At 37.8% G+C, this 27,187-nt stretch overlaps 1 protein-coding gene across 1 annotated transcript in view; it reads left to right on the forward strand.

The window, feature by feature from the left end:
* GABBR2 (gamma-aminobutyric acid type B receptor subunit 2) overlaps positions 1-27,187 on the forward strand; it is a 1,106,195-nt gene that overhangs the window by 650,145 nt on the left and 428,863 nt on the right. The window contains exon 8 of the mRNA XM_053714581.1: positions 21,511-21,571. Within this exon, the coding sequence (XP_053570556.1) occupies positions 21,511-21,571 (61 nt within the window). The remainder of the gene's footprint in view (positions 1-21,510; positions 21,572-27,187) is intronic.

Below are 27,187 nucleotides of genomic sequence, written 5' to 3' on the forward strand. Positions count from 1 at the left end.
AGCTGTCTGCCCAAATTGCCTCCCAAAAAAGTTTTTTTTATATGTTATTTAAATTTTTCTGTAGTGTAGCTTCCCCCCCCTCAATACCTCCCTCCCTCCCTCTCCCCCTCCCAAATCCTTTTGATCATAATTCCCCCCCCCCCCTCCCTCTCCCACTCTCCTATTCATTGGTGGCAGTGGTTGTTGCGCAATCGCATGCACACATGCGTGCACGCGCTCCCTGCAGGCCCCCCCCCCCGCATGCTCCCGGCACACAGATTGCACATTCAGGAACTGGATGCTGGGTAGCGATGGGCCGCCCACCCGCCTCCCTGCAGCTGCTCCCACCCACCAACGATTGGCTCTCTCTGCATCGGTCTTGGAAAAAAGGTATTGCAGTGATGCCTCAATATCGAGGCATCTCGGCAATACCTTGAAAGCGGCTGGAAGCGATCAGGATCGCTTCCAGCTGCTTTAAACCCTAATGTCGTACAAGGTACGTCGCTGGTCTTTAAAGACCAGTTTGTGTATGATGTTCCCTGTACGACATTCGTCGTTCAGGGGTTAAACAACTTCCCAATTTACTTCCATTAAAAAAAAGTGGTCTTTTTATATTTAAACTTTTTAAATCACCAACTCTTACTGAGCATGTGCAAGACTTTACAGAATAAGCGTATATGCATTTGTGATTGGCTGATGGCTGTCACATGGTACGGGGGGAGTGGAAATAGACATAACTTTTAAAATTGTCAGAAAAAAAAATCTACTATTCATTTGAAGTTCAGACTAAGGGGAATATTTATCATGCTCCGTATGGAGCTTGATGCCTCGTGTTATGAAGCAGCGGTCTAAAGATTGCTGCTCCATAACCTGTCCGTCTGCTCTGAGAAGGCGGATAGACATCTTGGGAAATCAACCCGATCGAATACGATCGGGTTGATTGACACCCCCTGCTAGCGGCCGATTGGCCGCAAATCTGCAGGGGGCGGCGTTGCACCAGCAGTTCACAAGAGCTGCTGGTGCAATGCTGAATGTGGAGAGCGTATTGCTCTCCGCATTCAGCGATGTCTGTCGGACATAATCCGCTGATCGGATCATGTCAGACAGAGGGTTGATAAATCGTCCCCCATGGGGCCAATTTATTAATGTGCGAGCGGACATGATACGATGTAGCTTATCATGTCCGCCGCACATCGATAAATGCAGACAGCATACGCTGTCGGCATTTATCATTACACAAGAAGTTCTTGTGAGCTGCTTGTGCAATACCGCACGCTAGCAGGGAGTGTCAATCAGCCTGATCGTATAGGATCGGGCGGATTGATGTCTGCAACCTCAGAACAGGTGGACAAGTTATGGGGCAGCCATCTTTAGACCGCTGCTTTATAACTGCTGTTTCCGGCGAGACTGAAGGCTCGCGTGGAAACAGAGGTATCAAGCTCCATTCGGAACTTGATGATTTGGCCCCTTAGTGCTATTGCATTGTCTTGTTATCTTGCATTTGCTGGTTATGCAAATCTACTGTGTTGACTGGTCCTTTAAAGGAGCAAATAATGTATCTGTGGGTTAGTTTCAACCAGGGCAATGATACTTTGTTTTATGCCCTAGGTATTTAACCAAAAAAAAAAATCAGTTTGTGCATTATTTTACTATCCTATAAATATAACTTTTTTCTGAACTACATAAGGCAAACTGTACCCATGAATTAATTATCTTGTCTATTTATCTGGTACTAGAATATTATATTCCCATTAAGACACTGGTATGATACTATAATCATTGTAAACTTAGGACATCGAAAAAGAAAGCTAGCTGTTCTAATTCCCTGGAGATTGTATTCTCTATTAAGATGAATTGATATGTCTTTTAAAACTGCATATTTTCTAGGGCAAAAACTACTTTCAATATGTTTATATTGAAGAAAAAAACTAGAGTTTTAGCTGGCCCATTTCCTGGCAGTCAAAGAAAAGTATCTGATCATTTTTTGTGACTACAGGTTGATTAACTGTCTTCTACATCCTTAGGCAGAATAACTCTCTTATCTGACTCTAATAATTCCAGCTATCAGCCAAGAAATTGGGGGCAGTGGTATTTAACGCTCCCACTCGCACGCTATTTGCTCACATCGGGTAGCGCTAGTATTACAATTTGAAAGTAATACTATTTTACTCACACGGTAACTTGATGCGCACAAAAAGCAGAAGTTAGAATATCGCGACTGCGTTAGCGTATTAACCCATAGAAGTCAATGGTGCAAAAAAGTGGGAAAATAACCTAACACCCAGGGGCGAAACTACAGGGGGTGCAGAGGTCGCAGGTGCGACTGGGCCCCTGAGGGTGGGGGTGTGGTCTAATGACATCAACACCCTATATCAGGTGTGCATAATTATTAGGCAACTTCCTTTCCTTTGGCAAAATGGGTCAAAAGAAGGACTTGACAGGCTCAGAAAAGTCAAAAATAGTGAGATATCTTGCAGAGGGATGCAAGGCCCCTGGAGGCTGAAACGCGTAGAATTTGCTTACTAAACCTTGAACACTTTATATTTTCTTTACTAGCTGAGGTATCGTTGGTGGATAGGACAGGTACATTGAGCGGTCACTGATCACCGGTGAGCCGTCTCTGCATGTGTAATTCCTGCCCCAGGACCCATGTAAACGAACCCAGAGTGCTTTTAAAGGTCTATTATTCATAGGCTTAAACACTGCACAACGGCACTTTACCATTTGGAGACTTCACCTGAACTCTAACCCGGAATTTGATTTCTCTGGGAACATTTCCAAACGCTGAACACCCGCTGCGGAGGACGGACAAACACAAGCTAAGAACAGACTACAAAACGGAGTAAAGTCACACAGAAGGAAAAAAGTTACTTTCTACATCAAACCGCTTAACCCTGTCTTTGGATTGACACACTGGTAACATTACCCTCTAAGGAGATCATACTGGTAACAATATTACCCACGGATCAGCTCCATTTTGGGAACATTGCTATTAAGCACTTTTTATAATAGACTTTTTAGTTTTATATGCTCCTAATAATTCTGTTTAGAATTTTAGATAGCCACTCATTTATAATTTAATCAGATTTAAATTGTAGATTTTATAATTGTAGATTTTATATATGTATTCAGATTAACTCATCGCACATTCTTGAGGTCATATAGATTGTTATATATATATATATTTTAACTGATGCCGGCATCTTTTTCTAGGAGTCATTTGTTAGAATCAATTTTAAAATGCAATTAACATTTATTTATTTGAACACATATATCCGATCAACCTTTTTTTTGGCAACTTTGATACGCTATTTTAAATTATTTGGATCCTTTTAACATTACTCTATATTTTTATCATCTACCTTTTTACATATATCAACATATTTTTATCCACATTTTTTCCATATTCCTGATGTACTATCTCATATGAGTTTTTATCAGATATTTCTCAGCTATTCGTTAGCGCTATCCCTCTCCCACACTTTCTCTTGGGCTGGTATCATCAAAGATGAGCTTGTGGGGCCTTTTCGGGTTGAGGATGGAGTCAAGCTCAACTCCCAGTCCTACTGCCAGTTTCTGGAAGACACCTTCTTCAAGCAGTGGTACAGGAAGAAGTCTGCATCCTTCAAGAAAAACATGATTTTCATGCAGGACAATGCTCCATCACACGCGTCCAAGTACTCCACAGCGTGGCTGGCAAGACAGGGTATAAAAGAAGAAAATCTAATGACATGGCCTCCTTGTTCACCTGATCTGAACCCCATTGAGAACCTGTGGTCCATCATCAAATGTGAGATTTACAAGGAGGGAAAACAGTACACCTCTCTGAACAGTGTCTGGGAGGCTGTGGTTGCTGCTGCACGCAATGTTGATGGTGAACAGATCAAAACACTGACAGAATCCATGGATGGCAGGCTTTTGAGTGTCCTTGCAAAGAAAGGTGGCTATATTGGTCACTGATTTGTTTTTGAATGTCAGAAATGTATATTTGTGAATGTTGAGATGTTATATTGGTTTCACTGGTAAAAATAAATAATTGAAATGGGTATATATTTGTTTTTTGTTAAGTTGCCTAATAATTATGCACAGTAATAGTCACCTGCACACACAGATATCCCCCTAAAATAGCTATAACTAAAAACTACTTCCAAAACTATTCAGCTTTGATATTAATGAGTTTTTTGGGTTCATTGAGAACATGGTTGTTGTTCAATAATAAAATTAATCCTCAAAAATACAACTTGCCTAATAATTCTGCACTCCCTGTATATATATAATTTTATATACAGTATATATATATATGGATACATACAGATATATTTAGGAATAGCTGTTTAAAAATTCTTAGAACATATTATGATATGTGCAGAACATTGGAAAGTGAAATATTTACAGTAAATATACAAACTATAACACTTTATTAAATATGGATATTACATAAATATGCTTTAACATGTTTTGACTGCAAAGGGCTCCAATGCACTTATTTATATGTCTATATATGTATACATATGCATTTTTTGTATTTATATTTTATTATGTGTATACATGTCTGTAAATACATATAAATACATCTGTAACCACATATAGACTGTATATGTATGTATCTCTATGTCAAAGCCCTTTGTCTGCCTTTTTTTTCTACTAACACCTGAGCCCTTAAACAATTTTTGTGCAATATTTTTATTAAATAATTTGTATTAGATGGTGTTACTATGAGCGTATCTGTAATTTGTAATGTATTTTGGATGTGTTTTGTGACACTTTTTGGTTTTGCAAAACAGTTAAAGGGACAGTCTAGTATAAATTAAACTTTCATTATTCAGATAGGACTTTTAATTTTAATCAACTTTCCAATTGACTTTTATCATCAAATTTGCTTTTTTCTCTTGGTATTCTTAGTTTAAACTAAATCTAGGTAGGCTCATATGCCAATTTCTAAGCCTTTGAGGGCTGCCTCTTATCACAGGCTTTTTAAATCTCTTTTCAACACAAAGAGACAGAAAGTACACGTGGGCCATATAGATAACACTGTGTTCAGACACAGGGGGTTATTTAAGATTTAGCACAAAACAATGCTAAATTTAAGACAATAGATAATAAACAGTCACAGTCATGTGATCAGGGGGCTGGAAGAAGGTTCCTAGATACAAGGTAATCACAGAGGTAAAAAGTATATTAATATAACTGTGTTGGTTATGCAAAACTGAGGAATGGGTAATAAAGGGATTATCTATCTTTTAAAACAATAACAATTCTATGGTAGACTGTCCCTTTAACCAGAGCTCTGAGGTTGCGATATCCCGACGTGCGTAAACTTCAATTGCACTCAAGCAATCGCATTTATTTCAACTTGTAGGACGATGCGCTGAAAACAGCCACTATATCGCACGCACATAACTGTTTGTGCACCACTCTTATTCTGGCCCTTAGAGGAAGTTGTATAATAGATTTATTATATTTATCACTTTGAGCAGTAACCTATAGAATTAATCTGAACTAGTAACCTAGTAGTCACAATCTCTTAGTAATCATAGGACCCTGCTTTCCTTGAAGTTGTAGGGAATATAATATGTGTTTTGTTTGTGTTCCTTTTAATTTTAGTTTTGAAATATTTTGATGTGTTATGAAAAATATTTAGACCCTGATCTGTATGTATATGTATAGTATGTATAGGTTGATATAATATTAAATTGTGGCTAATAGACATGCACATTTGTTTTCAGACAAATGTAAAAAAAACTACAAATTGTTCCATATGTATTGCATTTGATTGAAAATGATAAATGAGCAGCTTAAAGAACCACTAAATACAGTAGTATTGAATAATTGGAAAATAGCAAAAGCATATTGAGCAATAGCATACTTTCCATTTAGTAATGATTTTACAATTTCAGTTGATTGATTTCTATGTCAATTAATAAGTATGTAAGGTTCATTTTTGTTCTTGGCTTGTCCTTGCCCCATTAAAAAAAGGCATATTTTTTTAGCTGCTGCTGGCTTGTACTACTTTAAATTTATTTAACTTTAAGTTACTGACCAACTGCTCCCCTGCTGCACTGAAGACATTGACCATAGAAAAATAGGGACAACTACATTTTTATTAGCAAACAAATTCCAGCCCCCTTAACAAATATTGGAGTGAAACAAAATTCAACTTGTGGATATTCAAACACTAGATAGTAAAAGCTATATAGTCAAAATGTGGGGGTTTTTTTCTAAGTTTTAAATATTTTGCTCTTATTTATATTCAAAAAGATGTGTGTGTGCTAAAACGTGCATGCAAATTATGTAAAATATGCCCACTTACATTTCAAAATGAAGCCTAAAGGGACAATCTACACCAGAATTGTTATTGTTTTAAAAGATAGATAATCCCTTGTTTACCCATTCCCTAGTTTTGCATAACCAACACAGTTATATTTATATATTTTTTTATCTTTGTGATTATCTTGTATCTAAGCCTCTGCAGACTGCCCCTTTATTTGTTCTTTTGACAGACTTGCAGTTTAGCCAATCAGTGATGGCTCCCAGGTAACTTCACGTGCACGAGCACCGTGTTATCTATATGAAAAACATGAACTAACACCCTCTAGTGGTGAAAAACCTGTTAAAATGCATTCTTAAGAGGCGGCCTTCAAGGTCTAAGAAATTAGCATATGAACCTCCTAAATTAAGCTTTCAACTAAGAATACAAAGAGAACAAAGAAAAATTGGTGATTAAAGTAAATTGGAAAATTGTTTAAAATTACATGCTCTATCTGAATCATGAAAGTTTTTTTTGGACTAGAGAAGTTATACATGAACCTGGATGTAATCCATCTTTCACAGGCAACAATATAGACTTGCAGTTTTGAAGCCTGCACTATCTGTATGGGTATTCACAAAGGGTTGCAGGTTTGTGTTGTCCAGTTATGGCAGCTTGTTACTGGAGAATTCCAATATAAGCAATGAGAAGTCCCATTGTAAGAGAAAGGGGCTTAAAGGGATATGAAACCCAATTTTTTTTCTTTCATGATTTAGAAAGAGCATGCAATTTTAAACAACTTTCTAATTTACTTCTATTTTCTAATTTGCTGCATTCTTTAGATATCCTTTGCTGAAAAGTATATCTAGATAGGCTTTGCAGCTGCTGATTGGTGGCTACACATAGATGCCTCGCATGATTGGCTTACCCATGTGCATTGCTATTTCTTTAACAAAGGATATCTAAAGAATGAAGCAAATTAGATAATAAAAGTAAATTGCAATGTTGTTTAAAATTGTGTTCTCTATCTGAATCATTAAAGAAAATGTTTGGGTTTAGTGTCCCTTTAATGTCAGAGGGACACAGGGTGAAGAATGGACCCCACTGTCCAGCTATCAAGAATGAGTAGGGGTCTCCCTTTGCCAGTGCTTGGGAGAGAGTGAGGTTTCCTCTATTAGTTGCTGGAAGATCTTTGCTGTTGCTACCATTAACTACTCCATAGTAGAGGTTCAGCATTTTGGTTGCCATTCTCTTTAATTAACAACCAGGCTACTCATATGGTGTTAACCCTATGGAATGATATTGTTGTACAGTATGGGTAGACTACAGAGGAAGGTCTTTTTGCATCTAACTGAACATCTATTTTCACTTTATTGTTTTAATACAAACTATTATCTTGTTTCATTGTTTGTTTTTAAATGCCATCTAATGAGATAATACAAAGTCCTGTTCAATATTTTGTTTTTGGGATCTTGGTATATTACTATACAAAGTGTTCATGAAAATATATTCATCAGTTAAATCCAGTTTATGGCTACTGAGCAGTGGTCTGACATAGTTTATGTACAGGTCCAACAAGACCGAGATACATGGAGGCAACTAGTACTATATTTATAGTTAAAGAAAACATAATCCGTTTACAAATTTAGCCCATAAACGCTTTATTTTATGATAATTGGCCAGACTAATGACAAATTAGTATAGAGGAATGTTGTCTTAATAGAACAAATAACCTTTATTATGAACAATTGAAATTTAAAGGTTGAATTTGACCAGATTTAAAAGCAAACAAACAAGCAAAGCCTCCCAATAGTGAGGAGGATTATAATTAAAAAGTAATGAAAGCAATAAACTCACAAAATGAAAGCAACACCTATAAAAAGTGGGATAAATGGCTGCTCTCCAGCTGTTTAATTATCTGGATTCACTGCCTCTAAATTGTGGATACTTGCAGCCATTACTCCATATTAGATAATGGTAGAAACAAATAGGAATGCATAAGATTACAGTCTGACTATAAATGATTGGAGTATTTAATCTAATATTTTCTGTTCCATCTGAAAGGTCTCAAATGTATTACAATACTTCATTTTCTGACCAATAGATGTTTCTGTGCTGAATAAACCAACTTTTTCTGTGAGATTCATCCCAATCAACCAATGAGCTGCAGAGTACCAGTACGACACAATCATGAGATTCCTTTGAATTTCCCTTTAAAATTTAAATATCTTTTACTTAATCATTTTTGATGCTAAATATTTTTAAACAAGTTCAAAGGGATATGACACCCCACTTTTTTCTTTCATGATTCAGATAGAGCATGTGATTTTTTTTTTTTATTTTAATTTTTTATTGTTCAGCAAAATAATTTCCAACATTTTATTTAGACCGTGCAAGGCCCCATTTTAACATCAACAAAGAATTAAGTCAGGACTTGACTGACCTCATAATTTTACCTAAATTAGTCACAATTTAATTGACAGATGGTTATATAAAGATCAGTTGGCAAAAAAAAAAAAAAGAAAAAAAATATAAGTCCTGGCTATAGCAGGTACAATGGTTATCGAATATGGACCTATTTATTTCTTTAGGATTTCTGAGTTCCCCTGTCCAGATTATTTAGTTCTAGTGTAAGAAAGGCGTGCAACGTAGGATTAGGGGGGACAAACGGAGTATATGATTAGATTCGGCTGAATTTTTATTTTATAGAGAGCCCCAGCCAAGCTGGAGAAGGAAGAAGAAAAAGGAAAAAAAAAAAAAAAAAAAAAAAAAGGAGGTAGGGGAGAAAGAGGAGAAAAAAAAAAAAAAAAAAAAAAAAAAAAAAAGGGGGAGGGGAAACCTCCCCCCCTCCCGTCCACTCCCTCTGAATTCATGCCCAGCAGAAAGTCGTGAATTATGCTCAAGAAAGCGTGGTCATCCCATCATTGGTCATCCTTTTGTTACCAGACTCCCAGGAGTACCAGCTCAGAGTTTCTAAATGGAAAAATTAGGTCAGATATCTCCGTATCGGGAAATGATCTAATAAATGTTGACCATTTACCAAAGAATTGTCTAATGTCTAATTCATTGTCTAAATTCGTGTCTCTTTGTTCTAGTAAACATTGTTTTTTTAAGCAGTTTTTGATCTCTGGGATAGATGGTGTTGCTTTCAACTTCCATTTTTTGAGAATAAGGTATCTGGTTGCAAGTATGGACAAGAGAATTAGTTTTTCATCTGTATGTTGTATTAGACCAAATATAATTTGTAACTGTGTTAGACTCTCAAACGGAATTTTCAACGTTCTGCTGAGCCAGAATTCCAACCTCAGCCAAAGATGCCTTATCTTAGGACATTCCCAGATCATATGGATTAAGTCAGCTGCTGGAAGCAAGCATTTTGGGCAGTTTTTGAAATCAAGATTGTAAATTCTAGAACCCTTTTTGGGGGTGAAATATGAGTTATGAATAAGTCTAACATGCATCTCCCGCCAGGTTGCTGATAGAGTGACCTGGGCCACTTTCTGGATTGATAGTTGGATAGATTCAGTATTAATGTTCAGCTGGGGTGTCATCTGGTTCCAAAAAGAGATAACTTTTTCTAATTCTAATTCGGATTTACTGATATTGATCAGTTGGTAGCACAGAGAGATAGATCTGTGTCCATTTTTGAAAAGCGATAACCAGTTTTCTAATGTACCGAAGGACCAGGGCCAATCTGATTCATTCATGAGGTCTATTAGAAAATGTCTAATTTGTAAGTAAGCATAAAATTCCTTATTATTAATTTTATATTCTCTTTTTAATTCTTCAAAAGATTTGACACATTTTCTCTCTGTATCTATAAAATATGAGATCCTGTTAAGGCCTTGATTATGCCATGTTTTAAACAAAGTGGAGTTCAGGGCAGCTGGGAATTTCGGGTTTCCAAGTAGTGTTAAATGCTGTGAAACTTTACAGTTTAAAGACAAAAGATTTCCCGTCTTCCACCAAGCCTTAAGTGGGTTGGAAATTGTTTTGAGTAGTTTGATTTCTCTTGGTAGTTCTTTTGGTGGGCAGTGGATTAGTGCTAAAGGGAGATACGGGAAACATATGGATTCTTCTAGTAAATTGTTTGCTACATAGTTGCTATGATAAATCCAATCCGCCACTACTCGCACTAGGAAGGCATAGTTATAGAAGCGAATATTGGGAAGTGCAAGGCCACCTTTCTCTTTCGGGAGGGATAGCCTGTTCAGGGATATCCTTGGTCTTTTCCCCTGCCATATAAATTTGCTAATTGCACTGTTAAGTGATCTAACATCCTTTTCCATGAGTATTAATGGGGTGTTCTGGAGTATATATAAAAGCTTAGGCAGTAAAACCATTTTAAACAGAGCTATCCGTCCAGAAATAGACAATGGGAGGGACTGCCAGGATTTCATTTTCTCCCTTACACTTGTTAGGATTGGAGTGATGTTACGGTCGTATAGTTCACCTGGTATATAAGGAATAGAGATTCCTAAATATTTAAGAGAATCCTTCACCGCATTGAAAGGAATGTTGGGGGGAGAATTATTGTTCTTCCTGAGCCATAACAGCTCTGATTTTGCTTCGTTGATCTTATAACCTGAGAATGATCCAAAACGGGCAGCTATGTCCAGAAATTTTGGTATGCTAGTTTGAATATCGGAAAGATAGAGTAATACGTTGTCTGCGTATAAAGCAATTTTTATAGTTAGATTACCTATTTTGATTCCCGCTAACTGATGTCTGACCATAATTGCCAGAGGTTCAATTGATACGTCGAAGAGCAGGGGGGAAAGAGGGCATCCCTGTCGAGTTCCCCTCCCAAGGGTTATCTGCGGAGAAAGAATATTGTTTACAATCTTGTATATGGTTCTTTATATAGATTGATGACAAATCTCAGGAACTCTCCCTTAAAGCCAAATTTAGTTAATGTATCAAAGAGATGGTCAAAATGGATTGAGTCGAATGCTTTTTCTGCATCTATTGAGACAATGGCAAGGTCAGGGGCATCCTCCTCCCCCCGGCTCTCCGACGTCCCAGCAGTCCTGAAATATTCGGTTATGGTAAGTGCCTCTCTGATTTTTGCAGAGGAGTTTCTTTTGTGTAAAAATCCTGCCTGGTCTGAGTGGATTATGTGGGCCAATGATAACTAAGCGCTGAGCAATTATGGAGGTTAAAATTTTATAATCTACGTTTAATAGGGCTATGGGTCTGTAAGATTCTTTAAGGGAGGGATCCTTCCCAGGCTTCGGGATCAAGACAGTATTAGAGGCAGAGAAAGAGATGGCTACTGGGTCTCCCTTGATATACATACTATTGTAGAGATTGGTGAGATAAGGAACAATCTCGGCCGACATAATTTTATAAAATTCGTTCGGTAATGAATCTGGACCGGGTGTTTTGTTCGAGGGGAGATTCGTGATGAGCTTCACAATCTCCGTTTCCCTTATTGGGGCGTTAAGTGTATCAATCATATCGGATGAAATTTTAGGGTAGGAGATTTCGCTCCAGAATTGCCTCGCTTGATCAAGGTCCGAGATCTTATAAGAGTAGAGGTTCTGATAATAAGTTACAAATGTTTCCGCAATCTCCTCAGGTTTCTTAAGGAAGATACCGTCCCGCTGGATGTTCTCTATTAAAGACGAGTTATTCTCCTTTTTAGCCAGGTTAGCCAGGAGTTTACCAGATTTGTTCCCAAATCTGTATAATCTGGCTTGAAGTTTGAAATCTCTTTGGGTTTCTTGATATATCGCAAAGGTATCTCTGGCATTCTTGGCTCTGATATATTTCGCCCAATTGCTGGGCAATTTTTCTAAGAGAAAAGCGTTATAAGCGTTAATTATTGATTTGGTAATTTCTTTTTCTCTTAACCTTATTTTCCTAAGTCTCAGGGCAGTGTAGGCTATTATTTCACCTCGGAGAACTGCCTTTGCAGTCTCCCAAAAAATCAGAGGAGAATTTATATGTTGATGATTATGTTGGAGGTAATCAACAAATTTTAGCTTCAGCCAATTTTTGAATTTAAGGTCAGAGGCAAGAAATGACGGAAAAATAAAACGTGATGATTTATTTTTAAAATGATTCAGTTGGAAATCAACATAGATCAGGGCATGATCTGATAGGAAGATGGGAAGAATGCCTGATTTTACAAGAGAGTTGGAAATATTATTGTTAATAAGAAATAGGTCAATCCTGGACAAGGATTTATGGGCCCTGGATAGGCAGGTAAAATCCCTAACGTCTGGGTTCTGAAGTCTCCATATGTCCTTAATTGCGAGATTCTGCATAATTGACTTTATTAATTTTTCTTCTAGGTTGTCTCTTTTTTGTTTGGCCATTTTTATTGACTGTCTAAGTCTATCCAATGGGCAGTGAGGGGACATGTTAAAGTCACCCCCAAGAACCAGATGACCCTCCTGAACCAAGAGAATCTTAGCCTCTATCTTACTCCAGAAACCTGGGTCCAACCTGTTGGGAGCATAGATGTTACATAGGGTGAAAATTTCTTTAAATGTTTTTATTTTTACCAGGACAAATCTGCCTTCAGGGTCTGCTTCGCTATGGATAACCTCTACATTGGGTTTTTTTTCCTAGTAATATGGCTACCCCTCTCTTCCTACCCAACCCTGGAGAGAAAAAGATTTCCTTCACCCAAGTAGATCTAAGTTTTAAAGACTCTTCTACTGTCAGATGAGTCTCTTGAATAAATGCTATGTTAGTGCCGAGTTTCCTTAGATGAGTAAGAATGGATTTTCTTTTGATAGGGGTGGAGATTCCCCCCACGTTCCACGAAACTATTTTAAGATTTGCCATCTAGAAGAGAGGGGAATCCACTGTCCAGGGAAGGGCAAGAGAGGGGGGAGGAGGGAAGAGGGAGGGGAAGGGTGGGCGGAAGAAAAAAGAAAAAAAAAAAAAAAAAAAAAAAGGGGGGGGGGGGGAGGGGGAGGGAAAAAGGTGGGAAAAAGGGGGGAGAAATAGCTTGTGTCCACATACATAAAATAAGAAAATTTGGGTAACATAGGAAAAAAGAGAGAAAGAAGAAAGAAGATACTAACAGCCTATTTTTAACTTAAAAGTTATTTAATTGAAATATTAGAGTCTTTTAGGAAGAGTTCTACCTCTGACATAGAATTAAAGACCCGGGTTCTTTCACCATCTATAATTTTTAATTTTGCAGGATAAATGATGGTGGCCTGATGTCCTAGCTGAATTAATTTGGTGCAAATTGGGGCAAGAGCTCTTCTCTTGGATGAAGTCTCCACTGAGAAGTCTTGAAATAAGAGGATTTTAATATCCCCCAGAAGAATAGGCTGATTCTTGCGAAAGAATTGCAATAGTGAAATTTTATCTTGGAAATTTAAAAGTTTTGCAATGACAGGTCTAGGTCTATAGGTTCCCTTATTGTCTGGCCAGGGCTTGCCTATCCTATGTGCTCTCTCGACTATAATTTGAGGGTGGTTGGGGGGCATTTTAAGGAGTTGAGGTAATGTCTCTGAGACAAAAATATTTAAATTTTCATGGGTCCCATTCTCAGGGACTCCTATTATACGGATGTTATTCCTGCGAGAACGGTTCTCGAGGTCTTCTAATTTGGCCTGTATTGTGGTTACGGATAGATTAAGTGTTTCAATGTTGGTAGTCTGCAGTGTGGTAAGATCTTCCAGATCTGACACCCTTTGTTCGAGTTCATTAATTCTATTAGCAAATTGTCTAACCTCTTGAGAGAGTAATGTGAGGTCCTGTTTGATCTCACTTTTAAGTGCATCGAAGTTGGGTGCCAAGGCCTGTGAGATTTTCGTAACCAAAACTTGCATATTTAGAGTGTCAGTTGCAGAGGGTATAGTAGCAAATGTTGCTTGGGTCTCAATAGGGGGGTCTGCCGAGCCCTTTGCTCTTCTATCCTTTTGCCTTGCCGGCATCGTTGGCGAAGGAGTCCTGACGTGAGTGTGAAAAAATTTGTCCATGTGCAAGGTGAAGGGAGGAAAGAGGAATAACCCAGTGACTTAGTTGAAGGAGATTTCTCTCTGTGACTCTAATTTAATAAAAAATGGGAAGGAGAAAAAGGAAGGGAGGTGAATTAGAGAGTGAAGGAAAGTGAAGGGATAGTGTCCGGGGAGGGAGTGAATCTATTATACAGTTATGGTGAAGACACAGGGGTGGAGTGCAAGAGGATAGAAATATGGGAGGAGCAGGGGGGTGCAGACCCTGCTCTGTGAGTATTTGTTAAAAACTGAGGGAGACCTAGAAAAGATTTAGTCTATATAATCCTCTGTAAGGTTCAGCTATAAGACAGTATGCATGCAGAGGAGAAACAGTTACTTTGTTTTCAGTTACTGTCTAATGTGTTCTTAACTATATGTTGCGCAGAGAAACAAGTATTTCAATCAAGTACCATGAACATATAACACAGTATCTGTTTTGTTTTTTTTTAAATTCTGTCTAAAATTTAGGGATCAATCCTAACCTAGCTCAGCTTATGAGGTTTGTTCTTTATATAAATAATGAACTTTTTCTTCCCTTCCTAATCCCCACCTCTTCACTATTCCTATAGGATTTCAATTTTTATGAAACAATTGTAGAGTGGCTAGGGCAAAAGGAAAAAAATCATGGAAAGAATTCTGATTTCTTAGAGATTAGCAAAAAAAAAACAAAAAAAAAAAAACAGGAATTTAGTTTAGAATAACAGTTAGTTAAGTGACAAACCAGTAATATTTTAAATTCTTTTGAATCGAATTACAGTGATTTGATTCAACCACTCAGTATTGTAATGTGTAACTGTTACCCTAAGCCCCAAGTTAAATTATGGGTTAAGGTAAGCGAAAGGCTAATATTGTGGGTAATTTCTATACAGGGGCCAGTTACATATAACAAGAGCAGGGGCTGGTGGTAAAAAAGTGCTATATAAACAGTTGAAGTGAAGTTAGATGGTTCCTTTAGCTAGTAAAGACATTAGAAGGCAAAATACAAAGTACAATATTGTTTGATTGCAGAGTTCAGCAGTCTGTGAGACAAAATTAAAGTGTCCATTAACATAGAGGACTGTTAATAGTTATGTAGTAGTTGAACTGTCTTGTTTCAATTTAAGGATAATAGCAAGACAAGTGTGTTAGATCAATATCCTTATTTTTTTTTATTATTTTTTTTGTGTCAAACACCGACAGTAAAAAGAAAAGAGATGTGTGTCTCAGGATTTTCAGTGATTGCTTGCGAAGCCTCTCGGTTTTAACAGTCACCAGTTTTAGGTAATGCTTCCATTGCTCCCCCACAATAACCGTGCCCTCATCTGAGATTTATGAAATAAGACTGTGGTTATGGCAGACAGTACGGTAATCTCTGAGAAAATTCACTCACCCCCTCCTGCGTTTTTCAGGCGTTTGTCGTCTGCAGAGTCTGACCGTCTGGCTCCAGTTGTTGTGGGCTGATTTTGTTCATTAGAACTGCTGCATGTGCTTTTAGAGATGTGTCCCAGCCAAGGTCCACAACCGGCTCCCCCCACGCAGCACCGGTGGGGGGGGAGAGGGCAACGCCGCACCGGCGACCGAGACGTCACAGGAAGAGCGCACACCCGACTCGACCAGCTCCTCCAGCCCAGCTCCCTCCCACGCAGCACCGGTGGGGGAGGGGGGGGGGGGCGAGGTCCGGCCAGCAAGGTCCGTGTGCAGGTCGGTGAGCAGACGGGAGGTAAGTTTTGGAGCGCTGCAGCCCAAAGTTGGAGATGGTCTGTACGAAGGTGTGAGACGCCAGGAGGGGGGAAGAATTCCTTTCCTCTGGGATAGCAAAGCTCAGAGTAGAATTAAGATGGTGAGATGAGGTAGAGACAGCGTTTGAATAAAGTTCCGAACTTTAATAAGCGGTGCCTTCAGGTTTATACTTCCAAGGAATAGGGAGTTAGTATACAGGGTCACAGCAGTGGGCTGACATGCCACTGTAGGGTTCCGGAGCAGTTCTGTGTTAGCTACCAGGGAGATAGCCCCAAGCCTGAGGCTGACGCGGGAGTCCACCGCCAAAATCCAAGGGCTGGAGATGTGAGCTGAGCAGCACCTGTGCAACACCTGTGCAGCACCTGTACAGCTCCTCCTCCACCGGAACCTCTAGAGCATGTGATTTTAAACAACTTTCAATTGACTTCTATTATCACTTTTTCTTTATTCTCTTGGTATCTTCTGTTGAAAAGCAGGAACATAAGCTTAGGAGCCGGACCATTTCTGGAGCACTATATGGCAGAAGTTTTGCAAGAATGTTACCCATTTGCAAGAACACTAGAGGGCAGCACTATTTCCTGCTACGTAGTGCTCCAGATCCCTACCTAGGTATCTCTACAACACAGAATATCATGGGAACAAAACAAATTTGATAATAGAAGTAAATTGGAAACTTTTTTAAAATGCTCTGTCTGAATTAAAAAAAAAAACTTAAAAAAAAAAACACATTTTGGCGGTTTCATATGCCTTTAAGTTTTGCTTTTTTTTCATATTTATGATAGAAAGCTTTTTAGTACAATTTCACTTTAACAGAAATGCAATGGCCCCTCTTTAACAAAGGACTTGCGGACCTGATCCGACAGTGCGGATCAGGTCTGCAAGACCTTGCTGAATGCGGAAAGCAATACGCTCTCCGTATTCAGCATTGCACCAACAGCTCACAAGAGCTGCTGGTGCAATGCCGCCCCCTGCAGACTCGCTGCCAATCGGCCGCCAGCAGGGAGCTGTCAATCAACTCGATCGGGTTGAATTGTGGTGATTCCTGTCCACCTGCTCAGAGCAGGCGGACAGGTTATGGAGCAGCGGTCTTTGTGACCGCTGCTTCATAACTGCTGTTTCTGGTGAGTCTGAAGACTCGCCAGAAACACGGGCCGTCAAGCTCCTCTCGGAGCTTGATAGATAGGCCCCAATGTATTTCTTTGCAATAAATTGTTATTTTCGTTTGTTTTTATGTTTACTCTGTAAAGTTTTCTATTCAATGAATGCTGTGGACAGACTTTTTACCAAAGCAAATGTCTCTATCTTCTTTTCTTGGGGGGGAAAATATGATGTTTATATCAGGGTCAGGGACCTTGATAATTTACTATTCAACAGAGGGCCCTGGTGCAAAATATTTTTGGGCCATCCAATGTTAACTCAGTAGTATTAGTAATAATATAAATGCTGCTCTGTATGATGATTTAGAGTAGATAGATAGATAGATAAATGAATAGACAGATAGACAGACAACCTGCATTAATAAAATGATTGCACACAGGACTGCACAAGCCAATGGGGCCGATTTACCATTGCCCGAATGGTGCCTAATGCACCTGTTTCTGTGTGAGCCTTCAGGCTCACCAGAAACAGGAGTTAAAGGGACATTAAACCCAAAACTTTTCTTTCATGGTTCAGATAGAGAATACAATTTTAAACATCTTTCTAATTTAATTCTATTTCTATCTAATTTGCTTAATTCTCTTGATATTCTTTCCTGAAAAGCATATCTTGATAGGCTCAGTAGCTGCCAATTGGTGGCTGTACATAGATGACTCGTGTGATTGGCTCACCCATGTGCACTGGTATTTCTTCAACAAAGGATATTTAAAGAATGAAGCAAATTAGATAATAGAAGTACATTGTAATGTTGTTTAAAATGATATTCTCTATTTGAATCATGAAAGAAAATGTTTGGGTTTAATGTCCCTTTAAGAAACAGCGGTCTTAAGAGCACTGCTCCTTAACTCGTACGCCTCCTCTGAGGCTGCGGACATCAATCCGCCTGATATGATCGGATTGATTGACACCCCCTGCTAGTGGCTGATTGGCCGCTAATGTGCAGGGGGCAGCATTGCACAAGCAGGTCACCAGAACTGCTTGTGCAATGTTAAATGCAGACAGCGTATGCCGTCTGCATTCAGCAATGTTGGGCGGACATGATCGCTACAGCGGATCATGTCCGACAGATAGTAAATCGGCACCTATGTATGAACTGGCTGCTATGCCCCCCCATCACATGGGCTCTGGTCCCACTACACCTGATGCACCAATGATAGTTCCACCCTGTCTCTTCATATAGGTGAAAATCTTACTGAATTTATTACACCACTCTACTATTTAACTATCTAATCTACTATATTTTAATACTTTGATAAAAAAACAATATTATGCATGGCAATATATCAAAATACATTATATGATTAACTTTTTTTCTGAAGCATCAATATAAAATAGATTAAAACAATAAAACATAATCAAATCTGATACAGTACATGTACTATAATTTGAATGTCCATCATTATAAATTCTAATTATAACATGTATCTGAATAACACACCTACATGTTTCTTGAAATAACGTTTATGGGCTCCAGTTATAAAGCAACGGAGGCTGTTTTGGACCACTACTTGCTTGTCACAAATTTAGAAGCCACAGTTATTTGATCACCACTTGAAACCCTCAAAAAATATTTCATGATTCAGATAAAGAATACAATTTTAACCCTTTGAGTGCTAATGAGCCGTCACTAGCACTCTCCCACCTTGAGAGAGATCTGGGGGCTCCCATCCGCTCCTACCCCTGCGATCGTGCCTGTAGAGTGACAGGCATCGCCGGGGCTTTCCGTTTTGCGTGGTGACGTCACGCACAATAACGTGATGATGCACGCAACTTTATTTATACTTAAAGGGACAGTACACTGTAAAATTGTTTTTCCATAAATGTATTTTAAATGACTTGTTATACCAACTGCAGAGTATAAAATATTTGAGAAATTGCATTTTCGGGTTTATTTGTGTATCTGAAGTAGCTGGTTTTGTGCTTTGAAACCACAGCCTATTACAATGGGTTGAGCTTCAGGTAATATCAGATCTCATTATGTTATCACTTTTATGTACACAGACTTGCTTCCTTATCTTATATTTGTCTGGAACACCAAAGCTCAATACATAGAGAGAACAATGGAAAATTATAATTTTATTACTTAACTATCATGCCCCCCACTGAGGGTGTAATCTCTTCTGCTGGCTGTGTTTACTTAGGCTTGTCAATAGTGTATACGCCAGTATCAAAACTTTCAGTATAGGTTGGGAAACCACAAGCTAAATCAGCTATTTCAAATGCTGAAATAGGAGTAAAGGAGCCACTTGCAACCAATTTAATACACTCTAACAGGTAAAAAGGATCATTGGGAATAATTTAAAGGGGAGAAAGTTTTTGGGTGAACTGTTCCTTTAACAATGTTAAGTATAGGAGCAGGGAGCATGCTGCTTAGAAGCCAGTATCTCAGGCATCTAAGCAGTTACAGACCCCCAAGACCCATCATTGGAAAGGTAATTGCCTAACCTTTCCAACGGTGTAAGTCTTGGGGGTCTAAACAAATTTTAAAAAAAAAAAATTCCAAAAATTAAAAAAAAAAAAAAAAAAAAAAAAACATTAAAAAATCTTAGCACCCAGGTGGGAAAGTGCTTAGCACTCAAAGGGTTAAACAACATTCCAATTTACTTATATTATCTAATTTGCTTAATTCTTTAGGTATCCTTTGTTGACGAAATAGCAATGCACATGGGTGAACCAATCACACAAGGCATCTATGTTCAGCCACCAATCAGTAGCTGCTGAGTCGATTTAGATATGCTTTTCAGCAAAGGAAATCAAAAGAATGAAGCAAGTTAGATACTAGAGGCAAATTGGGAAGTTTTTTAAAATTGCATACTCTTTCTAAATCGTGAAAGAAAAAAATGTTGGTTTTATGTCCCTTTAACCTTTCGTTTGTTCAGGGTATTGACAGACCCTGCTCTCATGCAAATTGTCAGGTTGCACAATGTTAAATGAGGGCAGAGGACATACATCATCATTATTCAGATAGCACATGTGATTTTAAGAGTGTTTTTAATTTAACAAATTTACTATGCTCTCTTGGTATCAATTGTTGAAAAACATACCTAGGTAGAGTCTAGAGCTAACTGGTGATTGTTAGCTACAATTTGTCATTGGTTCACCAGATGTGTTCAGCTTAGTCCAGTAATACCTTGCTGCCCTGGTGCTTGCTGTAACTTTGAAGGGGTTAAATAATTCTGAGGTGAACTGCATTTTATTTTTGTTTAATTTGCTCTGCACACTGTGACTTTGCTGTGTATCTTTGATAAAAGTGCAATTGATTCCAAAGAAAAAAACTGTACTGAACACGATCTTGTTATAAAGACTTTACAAGACCAAAATACATATTTTTTTGTTAAAACATAAAAGAAATGATTTTACAGTTTGATAATTGTAGACATTGTGATTTTTATTAAAGGGCCATATTGTTTTGAAAGATAAGGAGACTCTACAAATGTGTACAGCAGCCATTGATGATATCTTGCTGTTAACCTACACAAAATATGTAAATATTTTCTTAAAGGGACACTGAACCCAAATTTTTTCTTTCGTGATTCCGATAGAGCATGCAATTTTAAGCAACTTTCTCATATTATCAAATTGTCTTCATTCTCTTGGTATCTTTATTTGAAATGCAAAAAGTTTAGATGCCGGCCCATTTTTGGTGAACAACCTGGGTTGTTCTTGCTGATAGATGGATAAATTCATCCACCAATAAACAAGTGCTTTCCACGGTACTAAACCAAACAAATAGCTTAGATGCCTTATTTTTCAAATAAAGATAGCAAGAGAACAAAGTAAATTTGATAATAGGAGTAAATTAGAAAGTTGCTTAAAATTGCATGCTCTATCTGAATCACAAAGAAAACATTTGGGTTCAGTGTCCCTTTAAAGGGACATCACCTGAAGATGATGCAGCATATATGTAAAAAGCTGACAAGAAATTATCACATGAACATCTGTATGTAAAAAAGGAAGATATTACCTCAATTTTATCAGCTCAGCAAAGCTCAATGATCGTTATCCTTCAGCTACTCTTAACTGCTTGTTGGAAAAAACAGTCAATCAGCAACATCAGTGTTCACTCTGCTTTACTGTGATCATGTGGTGATCACATGACACACATGATTTCCTTAACACTGAGGAGAGAAATAAAGTGTGCCTTATGCATGTTCCCTTATAATTCCTGCGACAAGCATCCTGATTGGATGCTTAAAGACCCTATACAATAGGGTGTGGCGACTGAAGAAGTTTTGAGGTAAAATACATTCATTTTTCACATAGAGATGTTCTTGTTAGCTTTTTACAAATATGCTGCATCACTTTCAAGTGATACAGCATTTGGGTAACATGTCCCATTAAGTCAAATTATTTACAATTAAATCAGTCAAAGTATTCTATTTAACAGAGAATAAATGTCTGTTTGTTTATTTATTTGTATATTTATTGTTTCCTTTTTAGGGACAAGTTGTGTTTAGAAATGGAGAAAGAATGGGTACTATCAAATTTACTCAGTTCCAAGGTAAGAGTTGTTTACTTTTGATTGATTAATTTGCTTTGACTTAAACTGCAAAATCCCTGACATGATTAAACAGACTTTTTTTTTATTATTGGAAAACACAATGGTAAAGATTATTTAAACCTCAATAGGACTAGCAGTTTATAAATAAGTCTAAGTGTGATGAGTCTCTTATTAAAGGGACAGTCTACACCAGCATTTTTATTGTTTAAAAAGATAGATAATCCTTTTATGAACCATTCCCCAGTTTTGCATAACCAACACAGTTATATTAATATACTTTTTACCTATGTGATCACCTTGTATCTAAGCCTCTGCAGACTGCCCCCTTATTTCGGTTCTTTTGACAGACTTGCATTTTAGCCAGTCAGTGCTGACTCCTAGGTAACTCGACAGGCATGAGCACAATGTTATCTGTATGGCACACATGAACTAACGCCCTCTAGTTGTGAAAAAAGTCAAAATGCATTCAGATAAGAGGTGGCCTTCAAGGGCTAAATAAAATGCATATGAGCCTCCTAGGTTTAGCTTTCAACTAAGAATACCAAGAGAACAAAGCAAAATTGGTGATTCGGAATCATGAAAGTTTATTTTTGATAAGACTGTCACTTTAATAAGTTTGGTAGACAGTGGTGGAAGTCCCTCCATTTTTGAATTTGGGAACCATTTAAACATTTTTCATAACATTTCATTTTTGGGCTGATATTATGTTACAAATGTGTGTATGTGGTCTACAACAAATTTCAAGTGCATCATGTGCATGCAAACAAATGACTAGTTTTTGCAATGATAGCAATTTTGTCTGGATGAGGTTACTAGAGTTTGCAGCATCATATTGATATTTTGAGATATTCTGAGGTATTTTCAGAGCATGTTTACACATTATAAGATGGTGTTTAGCAACAACAATAAATACATAACTATTTTTCTGATTTTCAAAACTGCATATTAATTTATGTCACGCTATAAAAATGGTAAATGTAAGTTTTACCAGACTTCATGCTCTGTTCTGTTTTACACTTAGTTTCCATGTTTTAGGATTAAGGAAACATGAAACCCATTTTTGTTCATGGTTCAGATAGAGCTTGTAATTTTAAACAACTTTCCAATTTACTTCTATAATCTATTGACTTACCCAATGTGTTAATTAGCTCCCAGTAGTGAAAAGCTGCTTCTTCAACAAAGGATACTAGGAGAATGAAGCAAATTAGATAATAGAAGTAACTTAGAAAGTAGTTAAAAATTGTATTCTCTATCTGAATCATGAAAGAACATTTTTGGGTTTCGTGTCCCTATAAAGTCAGAAAACATTTGTTGGTCCTTTGGCTGTTGCTAGATACTGATCTACTGATCTACTCCTGCAGATTACATCACTAAAGCTAAGTTTTTTTAGTTATTTACCTAATGGTTTAGCTTTCTGTTTCTGTTTAGTTTTTGATTATTTTTATCACATTGTCAGGTTAGATAACCCACTATATATTTAGGCTGTGTATAAGTTGTGTTGTGCTGCAACTTTTAACCGGGATACATATTTTTCAAAAGCAAGATTATTGCAAAAAACATAATTTATGTAAGAACTTACCTGATAAATTCATTTCTTTCATATTAGCAAGAGTCCATGAGCTAGTGACGTATGGGATATACATTCCTACCAGGAGGGGCAAAGTTTCCCAAACCTCAAAATGCCTATAAATACACCCCTCACCACACCCAAAAATCAGTTTAACGAATAGCCAAGAAGTGGGGTGATAAGAAAAAAGTGCGAAAGCATATAAAATAAGGAATTGGAATAATTGTGCTTTATACAAAAAAATCATAACCACCACAAAAAGGGTGGGCCTCATGGACTCTTGCTAATATGAAAGAAATGAATTTATCAGGTAAGTTCTTACATAAATTATGTTTTCTTTCATGTAATTAGCAAGAGTCCATGAGCTAGTGACGTATGGGATAATGACTACCCAAGATGTGGATCTTTCCACGCAAGAGTCACTAGAGAGGGAGGGATAAAATAAAGACAGCCAATTCCTGCTGAAAATAATCCACACCCAAAATAAAGTTTAATGAAAACATAAGCAGAAGATTCAAACTGAAACCGCTGCCTGAAGTACTTTTCTACCAAAAACTGCTTCAGAAGAAGAAAACACATCAAAATGGTAGAATTTAGTAAAAGTATGCAAAGAGGACCAAGTTGCTGCTTTGCAAATCTGATCAACCGAAGCTTCATTCCTAAACGCCCAGGAAGCAGAAACTGACCTAGTAGAATGAGCTGTAATCCTTTGAGGCGGAGTTTTACCCGACTCAACATAGGCATGATGAATTAAAGATTTCAACCAAGATGCCAAAGAAATGGCAGAAGCTTTCTGGCCTTTTCTAGAACCGGAAAAGATAACAAATAGACTAGAAGTCTTTCGGAAAGATTTAGTAGCTTCAACATAATATTTCAAAGCTCTAACAACATCCAAAGAATGCAACGATTTCTCCTTAGAATTCTTAGGATTAGGACATAATGAAGGAACCACAATTTCTCTACTAATGTTGTTGGAATTCACAACCTTAGGTAAAAATTCAAAAGAAGTTCGCAACACCGCCTTATCCTGATGAAAAATCAGAAAAGGAGACTCACAAGAAAGAGCAGATAATTCAGAGACTCTTCTGGCAGAAGAGATCGCCAAAAGGAACAAAACTTTCCAAGAAAGTAATTTAATGTCCAATGAATGCATGGGTTCAAAAGGAGGAGCTTGAAGAGCCCCCAGAACCAAATTCAAACTCCAAGGAGGAGAAATTGACTTAATGACAGGTTTTATACGAACCAAAGCTTGTACAAAACAATGAAATTACAGTCCAGGTCGGAAGAACAAAAGAAGCCCCCTGAATTAAACGATGGTGATCTGCCCACCACGTCAGAGAGTGTCGTACAATCGGTTTTAAAGATATTAATTGAGATATCTTTGTGTAATCCCTGCACCATTGATTCAGCATACAGAGCTGAAGAGGTCGCATGTGAAAACGAGCAAAGGGGATCGCGTCCGATGCAGCAGTCATAAGACCTAGAATTTCCATGCATAAGGCTACCGAAGGGAATGATTGTGACTGAAGGTTTCGACAAGCTGAAATAAATTTTAGACGTCTCTTGTCTGTCAAAGACAGAGTCATGGACACTGAATCTATCTGGAAACCCAGAAAGATTACCCTTGTCTGAGGAATCAATGAACTTTTTAGTGAATTGATCCTCCAACCATGATCTTGAAGAAACAACACAAGTCGATTCGTATGAGATTCTGCTAAATGTAAAGACTGAGCAAGTACCAAGATGTCGTCCAAATAAGGAAATACCACAATACCCTGTTCTCTGATTACAGACAGAAGGGCACCGAGAACCTTTGTAAAAATTCTTGGAGCTGTAGCTAGGCCAAACGGCAGAGAATCTCAGGAACTGATAGTGATCTGGATGAATCGGAATATGCAGATATGCATCCTGTAAATCTATTGTGGACATATAATGCCCTTGCTGAACAAAAGGCAAGATAGTCCTTACAGTTACCATTTTGAATGTTGGTATCCTTACATAACGATTCAATATTTTTAGATCCAGAACTGGTCTGAAGGAATTCTCCTTCTTTGGTACAATGAAGAGATTCGAATAAAACCCCTCTTGAAACCAATTCTGTACCCTTCTGAAACGATGTTCTGAATCCAAAGATTGTGAACAGAATTGATCCTGAGAGGAAAACCGGGCTCCAACCTGCTGCGGAGCGCATATCAACGTAGAATCTAGCACAAACTTACTTCACCACCTCCATAGGAGGCAAAGTTTGTAAAACTGATTTGTGGGTGTGGTGAGGGGTGTATTTATAGGCATTTTGAGGTTTGGGAAACTTTGCCCCTCCTGGTAGGAATGTATATCCCATACGTCACTAGCTCATGGACTCTTGCTAATTACATGAAAGAAAGTGTAAATTTGAAATTAGGTTCTTAATTATCCTGGGTGGGATTTGCTTCTGTAAAGGCTACAGAATACATTTCAATAGCATTCTCACCACGTACCCTTTATGTTTATCACATACCTCCCAGCTTTTTCTAGAGATTTTTCAAGATATGGAGGTTTGGTGACTTGCTAGTGGTGGTCCTCCAGTGCTTTGTGGGCGTGACTGTACAGGGGCATTTTACGTTAATGGGACACTAAATCCAAATTGTTTCTTTAATGATTCAGATAGAGCATGCAATTTTAAGCAACTATCTAATTTACTCCTATTATCAATTTTTCTACGTTTTCGTGCTATCTTTATTTAAAAAGCAGGAATCTAAAGCTTAGGAACCGGCCTATTTTTGGTTCAGAACCTGGGTTATGCTTGCTTATTGGTGACTTAAATGTAGCAACCAATAAGCAAGCACTATCCAGGGTGCTGAACCTAAAATGGGCTGGCTCCTAAACTTCACATTCCTGCTTTGTAAATAAAGATAGCAAGAGAATGAAGAAACATTGATAATAGGAGTAATTAGAAAGTTGCTTAAAATTGCATGCTCTATCTGAATCATTTAAGAAAAAAATTGGGTTTAGTATCCCTTTAATATTGTGATTGTGTGAAGGCAAGGCACGGGTGTGGTTGGGCAGGTCTTGGTGATTTCCTGGAAGGAAATTAAGGCATTCCCGTCAAAACAGGATGCCAGGAAACTGCGGACAATAACACATTTTCAAACAACGTTTAATTTATTTTGCTAGTTTATTAAAGCTTTTGTATCTCTGTAAATTGCAAATCTACTAAAAACATAGAGGCATTTTTTTGCGATCAAACGATATCAGAATAAAGTTGAAAGTAAACGTAATTGCTAGAGTGCAATTAAATTTCACATTCGTTGGGTTACTGTGACTGAAAACCTCTTGTACATTTAAAATTAGAGTAACACTCATATAAACACTATCTATAAATTCACATACATATTAATAAAAAAATATTTATAAGGGTGCGAAGGTAAATGGTATAAGGCCATGTATTTAACTGCAAAGGGCTATAATATATATATAAATGTGTGTCTAAATAATAATCATGGCACAATTGGTTGTGAAAGCTTTTCTGGGATCCCCTTTGATTAGAAATAGCTCACATATATTTGGCTCTTCCATTGCTTTTTAGTAATTAGAAGGCCGCTAATTGCAACAGTGCACCATACGTCTATTATTCCCGGCAGTGAAGGGGTTAAATAGGCAGCTTGTAAGGTTAATTTTAGCTTTAGTGTAGAGATTACCCTCCCAACTGACAATTGCCATCCCTTGATCCCTACCTGATCCCTCACAAACAGCTCTCTTGCCTCCGGTCTGCCAGTACCTATAAAATGTGCATATATTTTTTTATTTTCTGTAGGGTAGTGGTCCCCCCACCTCTCCCCCCTTACCGTCATTATTTAGGCCCCACTCATGTGTAGACATACTTTCTGGAAATCAGCGCCATATTTCTTTCTTTATTACATTCCATTAGAGGAAAAGAGGGGACAGTAATTGCGAAATGTAGAAGTGTCACATTCAAATCAGGGAGTCATAGAAGAAACTTTACACCCACTACTTTAAATAAATTCTTTTTTGGCTGTCAGGGTTGTATATTTGCAATGAATATGTCAAGT

Source organism: Bombina bombina, chromosome 5 (genome assembly GCF_027579735.1).
Source record: "Bombina bombina isolate aBomBom1 chromosome 5, aBomBom1.pri, whole genome shotgun sequence".
Lineage (NCBI taxonomy): Eukaryota > Metazoa > Chordata > Amphibia > Anura > Bombinatoridae > Bombina > Bombina bombina.